The 22,500-nt window shown below is 42.3% G+C and overlaps 1 protein-coding gene across 6 annotated transcripts in view; it reads right to left on the bottom strand.

The window, feature by feature from the left end:
• The window catches only part of LOC138967380 (multiple PDZ domain protein-like), a 241,326-nt gene that overhangs the window by 139,537 nt on the left and 79,289 nt on the right, over positions 1–22,500 (bottom strand). For all 6 annotated transcript variants that reach the window (XM_070339916.1, XM_070339919.1, XM_070339917.1 and 3 more), the window contains exons 7-11: positions 8,968–9,102; positions 3,573–3,728; positions 2,385–2,564; positions 1,696–1,816; positions 1,005–1,096 (exon numbers count right to left, since the gene is read on the bottom strand). In XM_070339916.1, coding sequence (XP_070196017.1) covers positions 1,005–1,096; positions 1,696–1,816; positions 2,385–2,564; positions 3,573–3,728; positions 8,968–9,102 — 684 coding nt within the window. The remainder of the gene's footprint in view (positions 1–1,004; positions 1,097–1,695; positions 1,817–2,384; positions 2,565–3,572; positions 3,729–8,967; positions 9,103–22,500) is intronic.

The raw sequence follows: 22,500 nt of genomic DNA, 5'->3' as shown, positions 1-22,500 counted from the left end.
CATGCAGCTGTATCTGCTGCTATTTATTCAAACTGGTTTTCAAGCTTATTCTTGCAAAGCATCTGCACACGCTCCTCTGTGCTGTGTTTGTGTGGCTGCCTTCGTATGTCAGTGCATGGTGAGTGTGTTCACTGCCTTGAGGATTTATTTGATCTCTTCTCTTCAACACTTTTCATACAAATCATTTTTACAGAACGTTTAAAGAAGTATTAGGAGTTTATTGTTATTGTTTAGTAGCCACAAGAAGTGATTAGCATAGACTCAATCCTGTTGTTTGTGTGTCTCTGTGTGAGTGTATGGGGGAGGGGGTGGTGTGGTCACCCCTCCCGTGACCGGACGGACAGTTTTGCTACGGGCCAAGGGTGTCCGTTCATGAGAGGGACTGCTGTAGATTTACAGAAGTTATGAACAGAAAATGTGAAAAAGCAAGGATGCTTCAACCCATATTTTTTGCCCGATTTTTATTTTTTAAATTTTTAAAAAAAAAAATTCTTTAAGGCGGGGAGCATCCTTCTTCCTTGGTCTTTTTCTGTATAACATAATCAACTTTATATTATACAAAACATAAACTTCTGTCTAATGTTTAACTCTAATTCCAATAAAATACGTAAGTCTAACTTCTTCCCATACTTAAATTTTCCTATGGTCATTTTTGTTATCAAAATACAATAATTTATTAAATAAATTTGATCGTTTTTTTTAATTTTCATTCCAAAGTGGGGAGGTCTGAAATGGGGGATGGGGAGGGGGGGGGGGTGTCTTAAAAGGGAGGTTACACTTTACTGCTGAATGCAAGACTTATACCAGACATCATCAGTCTTGTGGAAGAATAAGCTGCATGTTCTGTGCAGCGAAACTGTCAATGTTCTGACTCTGTAAGAGCACTTGCATGCTTGCTCAGGATTTGATCTCAACCCTACACCCTCCTCTGACTCTCCTCCCCTCCTCATCCTTGAGTCGAAAATAAAGTAGAGAAGACAAAAATGTAGAATAAGCATCCTGACCTCAATGATCTGATCGTTGACCTGAATGCGACCGTCCATTGCCGCTGCACTGCCAGGGCTGATGCTCTTCACAAAGATCCCTGCTATCTCATCTGCACAGCACATCAAAAAAGACAAAATGGTTAATGTGAAAAAATTTTACTTTTAATACATCATAGTAAGCATAGTGTATTTTTTTGATAACAAGGAAAGCCTGCTCTCCTCTACCAACAGAAGGAAAACATAAACGGGAATGTATATGTACTTCAGATCTGTGCTCTTCATCGTTAACTTTTCCTGTTCACAGACACAGACAAAAACAGACGGACAGTTGACAGGCAGACCAACCTACAGACAGACACAGATGCAAAATCTCTCTCCTCTCTTCAGTCCTTCCCTAAATCCCCTTTAGCACACAACTCTCTGAGAATCCCTCCAGTACTGACCAGGTGTGTTGTATTCCCCCACAAAGCAAGCCACATACCTCAAACATTCCCCCCCCCCCCCTCCCCCAGCTCACCCCCTACCCATACCAACCCACAGAATCCCTCCAGTACTGACCAGGTGTGTTGTCACCCCCAAGTAGCCAGCAATGGTGATGACCAGCCCGTGCGTGTCTTTCATCAGGTCAACCATGAACACCTGTCTCTCTCTCTCTCTCCCCCCCCCCCCCCACTACCCCCCTCTCTTCAACAGGTGAGCAAGTACTGACCAGGTGTGTTGTCTCCCCCCACGTAGCCAGCAATGGTGATGCCCAGCCCGTGCGTGTCCTTCATCAGGTCAACCATGAACACCTCCACCTCTGGTACCTCACTGGCCACCTCGTAGGGTTGCTGCAACACAGTGTTCACAAATGCCTTGTTTCACGATATAATAATAAGGGACATATTTTGTTTGAACTCATTCAAAATAAGTGTTAAGAGCAACCTATTCATTCAAATCAAAGATGCAGATATGCCCCAACAGCAGTTTTTACTTCAAATCATTCAATAGAGCCCGGTCAATGTGAACTGGGAATATTACTGTGCATGTTTTTACTTACTTTCAATGGACAAATCACCAGAGGTGAGTTCACAGCCCTACTCACACTTCTCAGATAACTCTCTCCACAAATCAATTAAAAAAACAAAGTACACATGCACCCCAAAAAACTAACACTAGCACTTACTGGGTGCACATACATCAGTCCCATGACAGTGCTGAGGTGACAGAAAGTGCACATGCACCCGACAAATACTAGCACTTACTGGGCACACCTGCATCATGACACTGCTGAGGTGACACAAAGTGCACATGCACCTAACAAACACTAGCACTTACTGGGTGCACCTGCACCATGACACTGCTGAGGTGACTGAAAGTGCACATGCATCCAACAAAAACTACAACACTCACACTTACCGGGTGCACCTGCACCTGTCCCATGACACTGCTGAGGTGTGGGTGCAGCTGCATCTGCTGGCTGTGCTCGTCCATGGCGTGGTGCGCCTGAGCGTTGCGCGATTCCTGATCCATCAGAGAGTTGATGTGCGCCACGTGGTCGTCAAGCTGGCTGGTGGGGATGATGGGAGCGTTGGGGATCTGCACACATAAGATAAGATAAGTTTGTCGTTAATGGCGTGGGTTCGACCCCCACGTTCGGCAAGGAATTTCTTTCCCAGAGTCAACTTTGTGCAGACTCTCCTCAGTGTCCAAACACCCCTGTGTGCATGCATGTGTACAATAAAGATCCCAAGTTCACAGCAAAAAGTCTGAGGGCTTGAAAACATGAACCCACGCATGTATGAAAAAGTAGTGGGAAAAAATGGGTAGTGACGTACAGTATGGCAGCTAGCTTACCCCAGGGAGAAAGAAACCCGAATTTCCATGAGGGTAACCTCACAGGACTATATACCTTACCCTTATCCTTTTGAACTAGGGCTGGCAGGTTGCATCAAAGCACCACAACCAGACCTGGGAACCCCTGTTTTACACTAAAAACAAAATCTCAAACAAACTTGGTGTATTTTCAGAAAAATTAGCGTACTCCACACAACATTTGAACATCCATGATTAAAGCATGCTTCACACGCGTCCCTCACACCGTTAATTAAGTTGACCTATATATTTAATATATCAAATAACCAAAGGGAAGTAATCGCTCTTAATTAATCGCGATTACTTCCCTTTGGTTATTTGATATCTTTACATCGCTCTGCCTCATTCTGTTTGAGATTCTATATATTTAAAACAAATGCTTTTTTGATTGTTTACTGACAAAAACTGTAATCATGTGTCAAAATACTGGATCGGCCTCGGGATAGGCTTGTGAAGAAAAGTAGTCCAGGAATTTTTCACGTCGTATTTTTTTCCCACTGACCGTACTAATCATGCGTACAAAATATGGCGAAATCGTATGGGTTCCCAGGTCTGCACTAAATACAGTCAAACCTGCCTATAATAACCACCCAAGTGAGCAACCAAAGGGTGTTATAGACAGGTGGACATTATGGAAAGGTGAATAATACAGACAAAAACTTGGTATCCTTTGTTGTGGTCATTACAGGCAAGTGGTCTTGATCATATTTCTATTCAGAATTAGCACCATACCTGGAATGGAGGAGGCTCGTAGATGGATCTGGCGACAATGAGGCGAACATGGCTGCCTGACTGGCGCAGAACCAGCGCCACCTGTTCCGAGCTCATTCCTCGCACGTTGACGTCACCGATCTGCAAAATGTGGTCCCCGCTCCGCAGATGTCCCTCCTGAAAAACAACAAGAAGGATAAGCAACATTCCAATCAACAGACGGGTGAAATGGCCTGGTGGTTAATGACCCTCCTGAAGCACAACACAACAAGGTTAAGCAACATTCCAATCAACAGACGGGTGAAATGGCCTGGTGGTTAATGTCCCTAACACAACACAACAAGAAGGATAAGCAACATTCCAATCAACAGACGGGTGAAATGGCCTGGTGGTTAATGTCCCTAACACAACACAACAAGAAAGATAAGCAACATTCCATTCAACAGACGGGTGAAATGGCCTGGTGGTTAATGTCCCTAACACAACACAACAAGAAAGATAAGCAACATTCCATTCAACAGACGGGTGAAATGGCCTGGTGGTTAATGTCCCTAACAGAACACAACAGGAAAGATAAGCAACATTCCAATCAACAGACGGGTGAAATGGCCTGGTGGTTAATGACCCTCCTGAAGCACAACACAACAAGAAGGATAAGCAATATTCCAATAAACAGACAGGTGCACTGGCCTAGTGGTTAAGGCATAGGCCTTCCGTTTGGAAGGTTCTGGGTTCGAATCCCAGCTGCGCCTGGTGGGTTAAGGGTGGAGGTTTTTTGTACATCTCAGGTCAACTTATGTGCAGACCTGCTAGTGGCTTATCCAATTTCGGGCTTATCCAATTTCAAGTGCGCATGGAAACGATGCTGTTACAGTTATCCATGTCATAGTTTGGTGGGTTACTAAGAAACATGAAAATACCAAGCATGCTTTCCCTGAAAGCTGCGTAAAAGGCCGCCTCAATGGCTGGGTAAAAACGGTCATACACATAAAAGATTGTCAGAGTTTCAACCCATGAACAAAGAAGGAGAAGAGATCTGCAGGCAGAGCAAAATGAACTCAGTGCACCCCCCCCCCCCCCCCCCCCCAACCCTAAACTGAAACAAGTGATTGCATATTGCAAGTTGTGATTTGGTGGGAGCGACTCCTAGCTAAAATGATGGCAAGCGTTGCAAGCCCCTGTGGGCACAGAGAGGCGGCAAAGAAAAGCAGCACTGACCTTCTACTGTGGGGAACAGACAATCAATACAAAACTGCTCTCACTGTGTGTGGGGGCGTATGGAGTGCTGGGGGTGGTGGTGAGGGGGGTGAGGGGGGTGGGGTGGGGTGGGGATTATGTAGCAGAGGCTAGAGGGTTTGCCTTCTTCTCTGTAAACTCATTGACGATTCATATGTATAAAGGTGTGCCTGCGATTCATATGTATAAGGTGTGCGTGCGTGCTTGTATGTGAGTGTCACAGTGCGCGCTTGTGTGTGTGTGCATGTGTGTCAATGCATGTGTGTGTTTGTGTGTGTGCCGGAGTGCTTGTGTGTGAGTGTGTGCGCGTGCGCATGCGTGTGTGTGTGTGCATGTGTGTGTGTGTGCTGGAGTGCTTGAGTGTGAGTGTGTGCTGGAGTGCTTGAGTGTGAGCGCATGTGTGTGTGTGTGCATGTGTGTGTGTGTGTGCATGTGTGTGTGTGCATGTGTGTGTGTGTGCATGTGTGTGTGTGTGCTGGAGTGCTTGAGTGTGTGTGAGGTAGGGGTCTTGGGGTTGTGAAGAATTGGAGGGGGGTTAGTGGAGATAAGACCATTTGCCCTCTTCCCTGTATGTTGGCTTATTTATTCTTGGTGCCTTAAAACTCATGTGGCCTTGATCTCTTGGAATGCCAGCATCAGATATCTACCATCTGGCATCTACAATGACCTACTTGCTTGCAAGGTTCTTAATTCTTTAGCTTGACTTGGTCAAACTCCTGTCCTTCACCCCTTCTCTCTCTCTCTCTCTCTCTCTCTCTCTCTCTCTCTCTCTCTCTCTCTCTCTCTCTCTCTCTCTCAAGACCGGTTGGAAGGAAATGTGTGACCTTCCCCCACCTTCATCCTTCTAAAGTTAAAAATCAATCATCGATAAATCCATCAATCAATCGATGAATCTCTCTCTGAGTCTCTCTCTCTCTCTCTCTCTCTCTCTCTCTCTCTCTCTGTCTGTCTCTGTCTCTGTCTCTCTATCTGTGTCTCTCTGTGTCTCTCTGTCTGTCTCTGTCTGTCTGTCTGTCTGTCTGTCTGTCTCTCTCTCTGTCTCTCTCTGTCTCTCTCTCTCTCTGTCTGTCTCTCTGTCTCTGTCTCTCTCCAATCCCCATCTCCAAGCAGCGAAGCACTGTCCTGATTTATTCTTCAATAATCTGATGCTCTGTATGCTCCTGATTATATCGATGTTCACATTTCAATCACAGGACATGGCTGTAGGCTATTGTCTTTGTCTTTTTCATGATTCATTTGTTTCATTGTTCTGCGATATCATTTGACATCGGCACTCAGCAAAACACTGACTGATGCTTCTTTCAAATCACTGAAACTTTGCTGTCTTTTCTGCAAATATGCAAACTTTTTTCATTGATTTTGGTTTGACATCAGCACTCAGCAAAACACTGAGGCTTCTTTGAAATCGCTGAGACTTTGCCGTTTTTTCAGCATATATGCAAAACTCATTATTTCTCACTCCTCTTTTGTGTTTCCTCCATTCTTCAGTTTCTCCGCCTCTGTCTTGCCGTGGTATGTTTTATGTGGGACAACAATAGGTATTGATCAAGCTCTGCAGACATACTGAAATTTGAAACTTAAAAAATTGAAACGATACATCGTTTTTTCTGTTGAACCTGATAGCTTTCAGTTTTAGCATATTAAGTCAAATTAATGTGTGCTTCCCATTTTTCCTTGCAATATCTGCTGAACTTTTTTTTCTCAAATTTCAGAAGGCATTTTATTTGCCAACATAGATGATTACTTGAGCGCTCATGTCAAGGTCTCTGGACCCTTTAAAAAAAAAACACACACACGATGGGTTGATTAAGTTAACTCTGTTAATCTGCATAAGTACAGATCTGGCAGAACATTTTCTGAAAACAGTACCGCCGGTAGGCATGATAAGGCACAAGTAGTGCATTCGGTACCTGATCTTTTCAGGTTTGGTGCATCGCGGCATCAGCCCCCGTGAACTTCCAGTACATCTTCTTAGCTTCTAATGCCTACAAGACGCAGGGGCGCACTAACTGGGGAGCCCTGTAATTTTGATTTATTGTGTAGGAATGTAATTAATTTTTTTATAGCAAAGGCAGAAGTATGTTTGCATGACTGCATGATTGAATAGTGACAAAACCGTCGAACGCTGAGGAAAGAAAAAAGAAAAAGAATCTGATCATGGAACAAAGTACAAGAAGAAGAAGAAATAACTAGAAAGTGCAGTCTCACCCAAGGGAAAGAAACAACAAGATAGAACATGACAGACCATGACAAAGGTAAAGAATTATTTGTCCACAAACAGCACATTGTTTAAGACACAAATACCACTGCCGTTGGTCAATAATCTCTCCTCCTTTGTTAAATCAGCATCTTCCTTTACAATCCTGTTATTGCAAAATTCTTGAAGGGGTAAACTAAACTGTTTAAATGTCAAGGAAACATTGATCTGTGTCGTTTTGCACTTTAAAGAGACTGCAGCAGGGCAAAGTCTAAATAATAGGCTGAATCGAAAACAGCGATTTAAGGTCTTTCATACATTATGAAATACTACACCCAAAAGCCTAAAATATTGTGTCCTTTAATGACTTTGAAATACATTGACAGTGTATCCATCTGAAAGTGTTTTTCCTACAACCATTTTTTCAGAGAAAATGAAAATATAACACATACAAATAAATGCCTGCAACGCACTACCAGTTTGGTGTTGACATTCAGCTATGTAGATGTAAAATACAATTTAATACCAGTATGTGATTCAAACCTTGCAGATATATATATATATATATTACTGAGCTGTCCCCCGGAGTTGGAGTATCAGACTGCCTGAAATAACAGCAGGGAGAAAACGGCCATAACAGTGCTGAAAGTCCACGAAATGGGGCACTGGCCTTTGGCTAGTACTTCTCATAATTTACTAGCCAGAGAGCAAATGTTAGTATTTTTACTTGCTAAACCCACCATTTGTTTCAGCAACTTAACTCGCATTTGGCGAGTACCGGTAGATTAACATTTCTACTTGCCATTTCTACTCGCCATGGCGAGTAAAACACTCGCCCCTTTCAGGCCTGCATAACCCTGCTCGTTTCTACGTGTGTATAATGTAGGAGAGATATTAGGACAACAAACACAGAAGAGCAAGAAGAATATTACACTCTGAAACTTCACCACAGACTTCTGAAACAGATGGAACCTGCAGGCACAGCAATTCCTGCTGGAGTGTCTTTCAGAGAAAGTAAGAGTCAATATGCATACACTGAACCCCTCTACCCTCCCCAGTCCCACCCCTTTTTAAGACCTTCAAAAGTCTGAAAAAATCAGGTCTTACAAGCTGGTAGCGAGTCTTAAAACGGAGCTAAATATACAGACATTATACGTTATTTGCGTTTTTGACCAAAATATGACATTTTACACAGATCAAGACAGTCATTGTTCTCCGAGACCGCGATAGCGGTCGAGGTGAACAATGACTGTCGAGATCTGTGTAAAATGTCATATTTTGGTCAAAAACGCAAATAACATTTATGTATCGATCGAATTCCTTTCAGGTACTGACTTTGTTGTTGTTTTGACGATTGAACGAGCACACACACATGCAATCAAACACATAAGCTTCATATTTGGGCGTTTCAGGTTGACCGAAACTTCAAAGGAACTACAAAACACACGTCATGTACTGACTTTGTTGTTGTTTTGACGATTGAACGAGCACACACACATTCAATCAAACACATGACGTGTGTTTTGTAGTTCCTTTGAAGTTTCGGTCAACCTGAAACGCCCAAATATGAAGTTTTGTAGGCCTCTGACGTCACATGGCTCAAAGAAGGAAAATCCAATGTCCAATCGATACATTAAGAATTGAACAACTAAAAAAAAAACCTCTTAAAAAGAAGGGAGTCTTCAAATTGAATTAAATGTACAGACGTTGAATTGAACCTCTCAAAAACCACAGGTCTTGAAAGAGTCTAACAAGGAGGGTTCCACTGTACTCCAGTCTGTATATTTTGGTTTCCTCCACCGCAGACCTATCACTGAATCATCTTCAGACAAAGCTGTATGCAAGGGGTTACTAAGAATGTTGGACTATGGGTGGGGAGTATGGGTCCTGATTCAGACATGATTTTCTCAGATTTTTGGAGGTGGTAATAGGGGGGTTTCTACTGTAACATGGCCTAAAAACGTAATGCAATGCAGCACCCACCAGATCAGCCACACCGCCGGGCAGGATGGTTTTGACGACCACACCGGTGCTGCGTCCGCCGATGATGCCGAAGCCCAGACCTGTGCCATCGTTGATCAGGTCGATCACTTCCAGCTGGGTCCAATCCGCACTCAGCTGCAACACAAAGCACGTCACGGTCAGCTTCACAAAGCAGAAGAAGATTTGAATAAAAAGCTTTTTTGGGTGGCTTTTTTAGACAAGGAGGACGGAGAAGATTGTGGGAGAACATGTGCATGCATCCATTTGTGTTTGTGTGTGTGTCCGAGTGTGTGAGTATGTGTGTGTATGTGTGTGGGTGTATGTGTGTGTGTGTGCGTGCATGTATGTGTGTGTGTGCAAGCATACAGGCAGCCCGACAGATAGGCATACACAGACAGAGAGGTCCAAGCATTAGCGAATGCGTCTAACACCTCGGGTCACAAAGTGGTCAAAGCTATGGCAGCGTGTGGAATGATGTGGTTATAGTTTGCATGGTTGACGAGTCAGTTGTAAAGCAAACATTACATAGTACATCACGTCATATGTATACATATGTCATATGTATACATATCTCCTCTTTCGCAAGAGGTAGGAACCTAATTTTTACTACGCACGTGTCCCCACTTTTAAGCTACACACCAAATTTCAGCTCCATTGGCCCATAACCATAGACTTTTTATATATCCTATATCCGAAATGGCTGGGATCTGCTGGTCGATGTGAATGCGTGATGTATTGTGTAAACAAGAAGAGCAAACGCTCGATCGAGTCACTTTCGCAGTTCTGAATATTATATGAGGCATCAGATGGACAGGAAGAAATTGCTATTCACAACACAATGAGTCACGTTCACATAAAATTTGAGCCCGGTCACTTTTATAGTTTCCGAGAAAAGCCCAACGTTAAGTTGTGTGTTGCCGAACAGAAAAGGCTAGTTATCTCCCTTGTTTTTCTGATAACGTTCGTAAAAGGCTACAGATGTAAATACTTTGATGTAAAGAATAATCCTACAAAGTTTCAATCACATCCGATGAACTTTGTCAAAGATATAAAATGTCTAATTTTTCCTTTGACGCTGACCTGTGACCTTGAAAAAGGTCAAAGGTCAACGAAACCATCGTTAAAGTGTAGAGGTCATTGGAGGTCACGACTAAACAAAATATGAGCCCGATCGCTTTGATAGTTTCCGAGAAAAGTTTGTCAAAGATATAAAATGTCTAATTTTTCCTTTGACGCTGACCTGTGACCTTGAAAAAGGTCAAAGGTCAACGAAACCATCGTTAAAGTGTAGAGGTCATTGGAGGTCACGACTACACAAAATATGAGCCCGATCGCTTTGATAGTTTCCGAGAAAAGTCCAACGTTAAGGTGGTGTCTACGGACGGCCGGCCGGCCGGACGGACGGACGGCCGGCCGGCCGGCCGGACAGACTAACACTGACCGATTACATAGAGTCACTTTTTCTCAAGTGACTCAAAAAATTCCATCTCACACGGCATAAATAGATCCCTGCGCCTTGAGTCTGAGTCTGGAGATACGCACGCGATATAAGACTTCATATATTTGGAGTTTTAATTAAGTTGACTAGCAATGATATTAACCTTAATGTATTTATGATGATAAAGAATAAACGAGAGTATGTACGAGGATGTATGTGAGGGTGCGGGTATGGATATGTGTGGTTTGGGTTATGTGTGTATTGATGTGTACTTTTATGTGTCTATATGTTCTGAGAGTGTGTTTTTATGTAAGGATATTTCGTACACGAGCCAAAAGAAAAAATTCTGTTTGTTGCATTCAGATAATAAAGTTTTATTGAATTGAATTGAATTGAATTGAAGATCTAAGTGCGGACAGAAGGACAACCAAACAGACAAACCGAGTGAAACCTATACCACCTTGCCTCTTCAGAAAGCAAATCCCAGTTGGGACAAAGTGTGTGAAGGAAAAGACTGCCAGGCAGGCATACTCTGGTAGCTCTCCAGTACATTCCCCCTACCCAAACCCACTTCCTTACCTAATGGTATGTCAGAGGATGGAGGGGCTAATAAATTTGATTTAGGGATTTTTTCTCCGCCCTCGCCTGCTCTGAATAAGGCTGAGCTGCAAGTTGACTAGGCTGGATTTAGGAAAGTGAAAATTCACCATCATTTTACTTCGCGCCACAAAAAACATACAGTGGAAGCGCCATTTCAAGACCTCCAAAAATCTGAGAAAAATCAGATTTGAAAAGGGAGGAAGTCTTAACATGGAGGATCTAGGAACATTTGCAATATAACATGAACAGAAAATGTAGAAAACAATGGTCTTAAAAGGGGGCGGTCTTAATTAAAACAGGACATGTGTACACTACATTGGGGTGTGCACGTTAAAGATCCCACAATTGACAAAAGCCAAAGGGTCTTTCCTGGCAAAATTGTATAGGCATAGATAAAAATGTCCACCAAATACCCGTGTGACTTGGAATAAAGGCCGTGAAAGGTGAATGCTCGCCCTAATAGGCTTGAGGTTTGCTGGCCGATGTGAATGCGTGATATATTGTGTAAAAAATTCCATCTCACACGGCAGAAATTAATATGTAAAGCGCATTGAGCATATATATGATTATGCGCTATATCAAATGTCCATTATTATTATTATTATTATGTGTAAAAGGGGGCGGTCTTAATTAAAACAGGACATCTTTCTTTCTTTATTTGGTGTTTAACGTCGTTTTCAACCATTCAAGGTTATATCGCGACGGGGGAAGGGGGGAGATGGGATAGGGGAAAGGGGGGAGATGGGATAGAGCCACTTGTTAATTGTTTCTTGTTCACAAAAGCACTAATCAAAAAATTGCTCCAGGGGCTTGCAACGTAGTACAATATATGACCTTACTGGGAGAATGCAAGTTTCCAGTACAAAGGACGTAACATTTCTTACATACTGCTTGACTAAAATCTTTACAAACATTGACTATATTCTATACAAGAAACACTTAACAAGGGTAAAAGGAGAAACAGAACCGTTAGTCGCCTCTTACGACATGCTGGGTAGCATCGGGTAAATTCTTTCTCGTCCCAACCAATATGGGACTCCCCCTAACCCGCGGGGGGTAAAACAGGACATGTGTAATCTCCAAGTGAGTTAAACCCTGAAAGAGGTGCCCTCTGCATAAGACAATACATCTTGTAATGTCCATACACAGACTTAATAAAGCGGCCAACTCCCAGCAAAGAACATAAGCCTGCTTGGAACAACTTTCCGTTGCTAAGGAAGGCGTTGAGAGGACCATACTTTCTGCATGCCTTCCCTTTTCTCGGTTTGTTGCTTGGATAACTCACTGAACTAAGCTTTAGACTTATACAGTGACACCTCCCTTTTAAGACCCCTTAATTCAAGATTTCCCCCTTATTAAGACCTTGATGTTACACATTTTCTAAATTTTATACTTCTGTAAATTCAACTCCATTTTTTTAGGGCGGGGATGTAGCTCAGTCGGTAGCGCGCTGGATTTGTATCCAGTTGGCCGCTGTCAGCGTGAGTTCGTCCCCACGTTCGGCGAGAGATTTATTTCTCAGAGTCAACTTTGTGTGCAGACTCTCCTCGGTGTCCGAACACCCCCGTGTGTACACGCAAGCACAAGACCAAGTGCGCACGAAAAAGATCCTGTAATCCATGTCAGAGTTCGGTGGGTTATAGAAACACGAAAATACCCAACATGCTTCCTCCGAAAACGGCGTATGGCTGCCTAAATGGCGGGGTAAAAAATGGTCATACACGTCAAATTCCACTCGTGCAAAAAACACGAGTGTACGTGGGAATTTCAGCCCACGAACGCAGAAGAAGAAGAAGAAGAAGGATGTCTAAAATAAGGGGTTTGTTCCACTGTACTAGTTAAAGAAAATGAAAACCCCATCTCTGTTGCCAACATTTTACATAATAATCCATGAATCTTCTTCTGCGTTCCCAGACCCATGAATCAAAAAGCAATTATACCAGGAATGAAAAACACCGGAAGCTTGCAAAAATGATCTCAGGTAAGTGAGAACAGCCTTGCTTAGAAATGTGAAATGGAAAGGACCATCTGTTCCGCTGTGTAAACACTCAGCTTATTGATCAGTCTAATATGACAGCCAGGTCAGGGCAGAGTCACATGCTTATAGCTGCAAAATCCTTAACTCCACAACAAAATGAGTTTGCTATCACAGATGGATTTAACCTTACTGGAGACACGATTCATTATTTAGTTTATTATGATCCAGCCAATTGTGGTATATGTATGTTCAATCATGGCAATTACCTATCTGAACACCTGTACGTGTATGTGTGGGTGTGTATTTTAGTACAGTAGTAAAATGTTGCTGACACGACACTAATAAATCTAGTGTGCACACACTAATCAGACAAAAATAGGACCGTCTAAGCTTGTCTAAAGAGTAAATGCGTCTAGGCGTTAACCATCATGAGTTATTTTTAATATGCTGACCGTTAGCAAATGATAACAGACATGTCGAGAAAATGGATATTAACATGAGCTGATCTTTACATATATAAATTATCGACAAGAAGTCGGCAGCCGATCAGTCGCATCGCTTTGGATTCCATTTCATAGGTTTTTTTCCATATTGCTAATCATCATTAAAACCTAAGTTTGACTTTTATGGTTGCAAGTCTGGGTTTTGTTCTGTTGTCTTCTCCTTACCTTTTAGTTAAGATAGTGAAACCTGCCCTGGCATTGCCACCTCTTCATAACCACCACCACATTACGGCCACCCCACAGGATCCCGTAGGCTACAAGCTCGCTTCTTTCCTGTATAATTCACCTTTCCTTAACAATAACCACATGTCTATAATGACTGTCACTTTTCCTTGGTCCTTTGGGGGGTCATTCCAGACAGGCTCAACTGTACTGGTTGTGGGAAACATCCAGCACAATCAGGGTCATGCAGCAGCTTTTTAAGCTCACGGGATCCAGGACATCTGTAAACAGTGGTGAAGATTACCTGAGGAAGTTTTTGTTTGTTTGTTCGTTCATGGGCTGAAACTCCCACGGCTTTTACGTGTATGACCATTTTTACCCCGCCATTTACAGGCATGAAAACTGAGAAAAAAAAAAATACTGAGAAAAAAAATTCGAAGGCGCGTAGCGCCAAGTTTCGCAGGCGCGTAGCGCCAAGTTTCGCAGGCGCGAAGCGCCAAGACTTCTAGGGTTTTTTTTTTCAAGGGTGCAATTTGGTGCAATCTGGGGCTATCTGAGCCTTAAAATTGGATTCAAACATAGTCCTAAAACTATTTTACAAAAACTATGACTAGGAAAAAAAAAATAAAAAATAAAAAAAAGGAAAAATACGGAAAATAAAAAAAAATACGGTTTATTTTTTTCAAAAATACGGAAAATACGGAAAATACGGAGAATTTTCATGCCTGCATTTACGCAGCCATACGCCGCTTTCGGAGGAAGCATGCTGGGTATTTTCGTGTTTCTATAACCCACCGAACTCTGACATGGATTACAGGATCTTTTTCGTGCGCACTTGGTCTTGTGCTTGCGTGTACACACGGGGGTGTTCGGACACCGAGGAGAGTCTGCACACAAAGTTGACTCTGAAAAATAAATCTCTCGCCGAACGTGGGGACGAACTCACGCTGACAGCGGCCAACTGGATACAAATCCAGCGCGCTATCGACTGAGCTACATCCCTGCCCGCCTGAGGAAGTGGTACCCCAGTACCATGGGTAGACCACAAACCCGTCACTCAAAACACACTGATGGATTTTGCACATTTGTTCTCCAAGCAATATCGTTTCTGGTACAGTCAAACCTGTCTATAACGACCACCAAAGGGACCACTCAAAAGTGACAGTTATCGACAGGTGGTCATTATGGAGAGCTGAAGTATATGAAATAACCTCAACTGGGTTTATTTAGAGTGGTCGTAATTGCACGCAGGCAAGTGGTCGTTATCCCGAGGTGGTCGCCGAGGCAGGTTGGACTGTACTCATCAAACTAGCATGCCAATTACTAAGAAAGGTGGTTCCTTTCTGCAGAAATGAAGGGGAAATTTTGCTGTTTTAATGCAAAATGCACTCAGCATGAAATTGAAAGAAGGAATGGCATCTTTTTGTTTTCACCTTTTCTATCGAATTCATTTCAGTTAATGGTGGTAATAAACTGAAAGAGAAATCACTCATGTGTGTGTGTGAGTGTGTGTGTGTGTGTGCATGCGTACATATGTATTGTATGTGTGTGCGAGTGCATGTGAATGTGTATGCATGCCTCAGTGTGTGTTTATGTGTGTAGTGTGCGTGTGTGTGTGTGTGTGTGTGTGTGTGTGTGTGTGTGTGTGTGTGTGTGTGTGTGTGTGTGTGTGTGTGTGTGTGTGTGTGTGCTTGCGTGTGTTTGGTATGTTTACATGAAAGAGAATGCATGCATGCCTTAGCAAGGTAGTGCCTGACATTTGCGTTTGCATGTGTGTGTGTGTGTGTGTGTGTGTGTGAGCGCATTTTTTCTAAGCCTGTAATCACAACATCAGATCGTACCGGTTCAGCTTTGCAAATGGGTAGAGGTTTGGCCAGAGCTGGAGGTTGCCGAGTTTTCAGGTAGCACATTGCAGCCACTAACGCCCCACAAATTGCATCCTGGTACGATCGGTCCGCTGAATCCATACACTCCGCTACATCAGTTCTTTGTGTGTGTGTGGAGCACTCTTTTTCCAAAAAATATGTTCTAATGCAGTATGAATTTAGCAGTTACAAACTGTTCTGTAAGATGAAGTTGATTCTCAAGTGTTTCACTGTTTCGACAGCAAATAAGCCTGAGCAGAATTAAACTCCACAATATGTTCCAAAGCCGAATGAATGAACGATGAAGTCTATTCTCAAGTGTTTCACTGTTTTGACAGCAAATGAGCAGCATGCCCGAGCAGAATTTAAGCCCACAAAATAGGTTCTAATGCAGAAGTAATGCAGTTGTTACAAACTGTTTCGCATGATGAAGTCTATTCTCAATGGTTTCACTGTTTTGACTGCAAATGAGCAGCATACCTAAGCAGAATTTAAGCCCACAAAATGTTCTAATGCAGTACTATGAATGCAATGGTTACAAACTTCAGCTTCGCAGGATGAAGTTGGTTCTCAAGTGTTTCACTGTTTTGACAGCCAATGAGCATCATGCCTGCCAGTTTGAGCAGCATTTAACACTGATGGCTCTGAGATAGCTTCTGATGGGTTGCACAGCCACCCTCCACAGCTTGATATATCTGCTAGAGCTTGGATGGAGATCCAATGCTACCTGTAATTTATCTTCGCCCTGGCTCCTGGATGCTATACAGCTATTGCTGTCTGGAAAGAGTGAAGAATTGACCGAGCTGAGTCTCGTTCATGGAAGTGTTGGTACATGAACCAAGAAACTTTAATCACACTATTGCAACATCTCTGATCATGAATCACTCTAAGCAATCTCACATGTTGCGTTTGATTTTTTTGGTTACAATGTACTTTACAGTGGATTAAATTCTTACACCATTTTCACAGCAAGATATCTCACGTAACTATCTCCAAGTCTTCTTCCACAAAGAAAGACCTCAAACGAAGAGACACACCCAGGTAATAACCACAGCCAGGCTTTCTTTCTACAACGAGCAGCAAAGCTGATAACAAGTGCGGCTTCAAAGCTTCCAAGATGCTGGTTGGCAGGCAGGCAGGCAGGAAAACTTCTCTGCACTCAGGTACCACCACACAGTAGATAAATTCCACCTACGTAGCCCAGTTTGACTCAAACTGGTTTCCCACACAAATTGCGCTGACAAGAAGCATAGTGATGTGCCAGTGGCACCGATCTACACAGAGGCAACAGATAGAGCATAGCCGACAGCAAGAGATGTGTGATAAGCTGTGTGATAAGCTGTCTGTCAGCTGTCTGCTGCAGCAGGTGGTTTACCTGTTCGCTGCAGGCTGTCTCACTCTTGCAGGTAAGGTGATACCCAGGTATGGAAATGATTAACGGGTCTCAACAGGGTCTTGGATCAACACCCAATTATTTTCATAATGCTATGATTGTTGAGCAAACGTGCTTTCACACAATTCTTGACTGTATTGTACCGATTCTGTGAGGAAAATATCCAAATGGTAAAAGTTGTGTACCATTTAGCCAAATGAGCCAAAATTATATAACGAAGGTAATTGTTGTCAAGCAAATCGGAACTTAGTTAACACATCAAGGTTTATGGTAGGAAGGAGAAAACTTTAACTGAGACAGTAATTAATACAAATTTTGCAAACACACCAAAAAAATCACTTGTGGCACTTTTCAAACTGAGTGGAGATTAAACAATCTCTTTAGTTATTCACACTGTGCACATCCTAGATACTGGGTCACAACTATGGGACATGGACACCAGGAAAAAAAGTAGGACTGAATTTAGTGAAATACTCTTTTTTAAGTGCAAAAGACATGCCTGTATCTTTTTCTGTCAAAGAGAGGACCTTTCATATCAGGGTTTCTTTAGAAATGACAATTAGACACATGCAGTACGCTCTATGTCGTGGGTTACATGGTTTCCACTTTAGGCTTCAATATCCCACAGGAAAGAACTTTAGCTCAGTTATTGCATGTGGCATGTGGACAACATTGATAAATACATATGCAAACATGAAAGTTTGAAATTACAAGTTTCCATAAGTTAACTAGATCGAAGTAGAAAGTGGAAACCGTAACCCACGCAATTTCCAGGTGCAAAAGTTTTTCTTGTAGGTCAAATGTAGCAACTAGCCTTTTGGGCACCCTTTTGGGTTTTAATACATGATAGAAAGATTTAAGTGAGCAAAAAGTTTTCGATCTGTGCTCACTGGGTTTATGTGTATAGAGATAATACTGTCGTGAGTTACATGGAAACCATAGTTTGTAATGTCTTTTATTTCCAAAGAAAAGAACTAAAACTTGATTATTGCAATTTGCATGTGGACAACATTGATAAATAAATATGCAAACATGAAAGTTTGAAATTACAAGTTTCCATAAGTTAACTAGATCGAAGTAGAAAGTGGAAACCGTAACCCACGCAATGTCCAGGCGCAAAAGTTTTTTTTGTAGGTCAAATGTAGCAACTAGCGTTTTGGGCACCCTTTTGGGTTTTAATACATGATAGAAAGATTTAAGTGAGCAAAAAGTTTTCGATCTGTGCTCACTGGGTTTATGTGTATAGAGATAATACTGTCGTGAGTTTCATGGAAACCATAGTTCGTAATGTCTTTTATTTCCAAAGAAAAGAACTAAAACTTGATTATTGCATGTGGACTACATAGATAAATAACTATGCATACATGAAAGTTTGAAATTTTCAAGTTTCCATAAGCGACAATCCTAAATGAGAGAATTAATCGATTGTCGATCGTGCGTTGCAGAAGAATCGAAAATTTCATAATGGCGCCGATCATGAGAACACATGTGCTGCTCAAACTTTGCACCAGATCAAGCTTTAATCAGCAAAATATCGCAAAATTCGTCGATGAATATATGCTACAATTGTCAAAAAAGATTTTACAGGTCTCAAACAGTGAAGATACAGCGTGGTCTGTCGTGAGTTACGTCTCAAAAACCGGAAACGAATACGATTGGGTGGATAAATTCTCATTGTCTATTCACATGACCGGGTCAAACGTCATGAATGGAACTTTCGACGGTGTTCCCGCGATCTCACAACGCGTGTGTGATAGGCAATGCGGGATTTGTCGTCTGCTGTGGCCATGCTTTCGTGGGTTACAGATGGAAACGAAACAAGGGTGGGGTACATTCAAGCGCGATTATAAGCTGAAATAAATTTGTTTCCTACCGTAGTGCTGTGTTTTGAAAACCTAAATGTTGTTGAAATAAATAAATAATGACTTTGAATAACTTTGAGGTTTCCTTTGTTCAGCAGATCGCATTTTTTGATGAAGTTGAAACCGGAAACGACGGTAACCCACGATTACGTGTTTTCTTTGCCGATCAAACTCCCAGAAGAAGAAAAATAGATGTAATTCTTGAGTGTGTATGTCGAGAATAATCCTTCAGCTGACCCATAAACATCACAATAAAATTCACAGAGCTTTATTCTCCATTATGTACAGCTGCAACACAGACTGGTGTATTTTTGTCCCAGTTTTAGGTGCTGTTTTGGGGGCATTTTGGCTAAAAATTAAATCGTTTAAAACCCACAGCAATGTTTGGAAACCCAAACTTGGTTGTTACAGTAAGTCAAATCCATCCCCTTTGACATCAAAGCATCCCCTTTGTCATCCATTGCTCAGAGATATTGTGACAGTCATTCAAAGTTGACAACCCATAGTATTTCCCAGTATCTAGGACGTGCACCACTACATTCACAGGCACAGTATAATCACAGGCACAGGATTCTGCCTTTCACTTCAAAGCATCACACATGAATGTGAAACTATCATGTTTAGCCTGCGGTTTAACTTTAAAGTATAAAACATTAACTGTTAATGGCTGGCCATGAGACGCACTAGCTGACAGACTGAAGAACATATGTTTTACACAGTCTGTGGAAGACACAGATTGACAGAAGATTGTGTCAGCATTTCTGAAATAACAATCACCATCTCCTTATCACTGCCACACAAACTTCAAGAACTTCTTGTCATATTTGTGCTAGGGTTTTAATATGCCAGTGATTAATTAACATTGCTGCTGCCATATTCTTTTACGACTGATAATTCAAACAGCAAAGACGGATTATCTCACTCTGTCATTTAAAGAACGGCACCTTCCTTTTCCAGTAACAAACGAAAACACAAAATTTCAAAACTTCTCTTCATAAATATGGCAAGCGTATTGATACCAATTAAAGTTATGGTCATATTCTTTTAAAATGATATAAACAGCAAAGACAGAATCTCCCACTCAAAGCGGCGTCTTTTCTCTTAGAGCAACAATTAAACAAAAACACAAAATTCACAAACTTCTCTTCATGTCTTGAAAGCATATCGAAATGCTTAGCAGTTGGTGTGACTGTCACATTCTTTATAAATTGCCTAAACAGCAAAGACAGATTCTCCCACTCTTGTCATTCAAAGAGCAGCCCCTTTTCTCTCACTGACAATATCAAACACAAAATTAACAAACTTCTCTTGATATCTGGGAAGCATATCAAACTGCTTAGCAAATGTTGTTACAGTACTGTCAAATTCTTTTAAAATTGCTCAAACAGCAAAAACAGAATCTCCCACTCTTGTCACTCAAAGAGCAGAAGAAGTCAGACTCAAAGACCAGAAGAACTGGTCAGATTCAAAGAGCAGTAGAAGTGGTCAGACTCAAAGAAAAAGTGAGGATCAGACTTTGATTCCAGAGCTGCAGTTGAAGGCTGCAGCAGCCGGGTGACTGGCTCAACACATGGCCGCTCCCGAGCTCAGGGTCACAAGTTCTTATTTTCTCCACGTGTATTGATCCAAACGATGCTCCCTGCCTGACTGACACTTGAAAAACGTCGCTCATTTCTCTCCGACTGCACACACACGGGGTATAGTACCCGAGTTCTGCTAGTACTGAGCAGACAACGCGACCTTAGTGTCACAGCACATGGTTTGTGTGGTGGGTGTCACAGCCATGTGGACAGTGGGTATTGGTGTCAATGCGGTGATGGCACGTGACACATGTCGCTGTGGTCGTTACCGAGGCAGGCAGCGCGACAGGCAGACAGACAGACAGAGACAGTCCAGACGGCTCGGACCACTCACTCAATCATAATTGGCCGTCAGGACGCTGCAGGCTGCAAGACAATAATCCTTCTTCGTCTCTCTTCCTTGCCTGCTAGTTCTGTGGACATATTAATTCACCAGGCGCGGCTACTCGCACTTACTGCCTGCCATGCCCCCCCTCCATCATCCTCACACTCCCTTTCCTGTCCCTCTCTCTGGTCGCGGTTGGAGGATGGGGTAGTTTATATTCACTGTGGCGGACAGAACCGCTTACGCCACACACACACTGACGAACCGAGGCTGAGCGAGGAAAGAACTAACCACAATCGTTCAATTCTGGAGGACGGTCCAAGGCGCTTGACGTAATGGTGAGATCGAGTTAGTTGCTGGAAAAACAAGGCAGAGATTCTGGGGTGGGTTGCATGAGACGACTTAAGCTGGGCGGAAATGTGCTCAAAGTTGAGATGGTTGACTTTACGCGGAAAGCGCGAAAACCGGGGTGCATGAGCGGTCTTACGTTCGTTGAGCACAGCGTTTTTTGCTTAACTTTGAGCCTGCTCCCCCCCAGGCTTAACGCTGAGCTTGGCAGAGATAACAGACTTTACCAGCCAGTTGCCGCTTGCAAGATGTTTTAAAACCTGTTATCATTTGGTGCTATAATAGGTCGCACCAACGCGACGGAGTTAGACAACTTTCTTGTTTACTTCATCTGTGCCCGGCAACCAAAAGGTTTTTGTTTTTGTTTTCTTTGGAGTGAAATCATTTTTTTTATTTGTTGAAATATGTATTTATTTATTCAATCATTAATATATTTATATTTTGTTGTCTTTTTTTTATTTGTTAGAAATCTTTTTTTGTTACCTAATGCTGTTTCTAATAGCTATAAGTGTTTTATAATTTGATGTTTAAAATTTTATTTATTTATTTATTTAAAAAAAAAAATTTTTTGTCTCACATTATATGATTTTGTCTTTTCCTTCTATTTTGTTTTTACTTCATTTTTTATTTTGATATAATTCGTGGTTTTTTTTGTAATTACTGTATTTTTATCTTCTTTTTGTATTTTTTAATTTTTAGTCGATGTTTACCTTTTCAGTAGAGAGCGATTCAAGATCAAGAAGACAATCTTTATTTTTCTTCTACTCGATCCAACATGCACAATGCACAAAATAGTACTATAACGCCGAACGCTCTACTTTGTACTACACACGGCATCTCCTGTGTTGCATGAGCTCGCGCTTCCTGTGCATGCTTGAATGCGCCCAGATGCCGCAGAGTACATTATTGTATAACAGACGGTCTCTGATGCGCCCTTTTCCCGCGAACCTACTAGACTGCAGTTTGCATTGGCTGTTGCTGACCACATTTCCCGTGACGTCATGGAATCTCCCACTAACGCTCTAAGTAGGTCGACAACGTCGACTTGCCCTCTTTCTCTGTTGAGTCGGCCCTTACGGCTCATGCACTCCGACTTCGTTTCGTGCTTTGCGGCGCAAGCTTTAGAGTAAAGTCGAACCGTTTGAGCTTGGAATTTGAGTTCTCTCATGCAACCCACCCCTGGAGCTTGATGTAATGGTGAGATCAAGTTAGTTGTTAGCAAAACAAGGCAGACAGACTCACTTTCTCTCTTTCCCTCTCTCTCTTTCTTTTGCCCTCTCTCTCTCTCTCTCTTGCCTGCTTGCTTTACTATACGAGAGTAAAATCAAAGATTGTCCAGGGTTGGCCCTGGCCTTGGCTTTGCCAAGATTGAACTGAGACTACTGGGGGAGCACGGAGAGTTCAATGATGGGAGAAAACAAGTCTCGATGCTTACTTCTGTACAGGCTGGCAAAGGCAAGAAGCCAGTATGGGGTAGAA

The sequence above is a fragment of the Littorina saxatilis genome, linkage group LG5 (genome assembly GCF_037325665.1).
Source record: "Littorina saxatilis isolate snail1 linkage group LG5, US_GU_Lsax_2.0, whole genome shotgun sequence".
NCBI classification, from domain to species: Eukaryota; Metazoa; Mollusca; class Gastropoda; order Littorinimorpha; family Littorinidae; genus Littorina; species Littorina saxatilis.
Note: the sequence above shows the minus strand (reverse complement) of the source record. Positions and strands in the feature narration are given on the sequence as shown.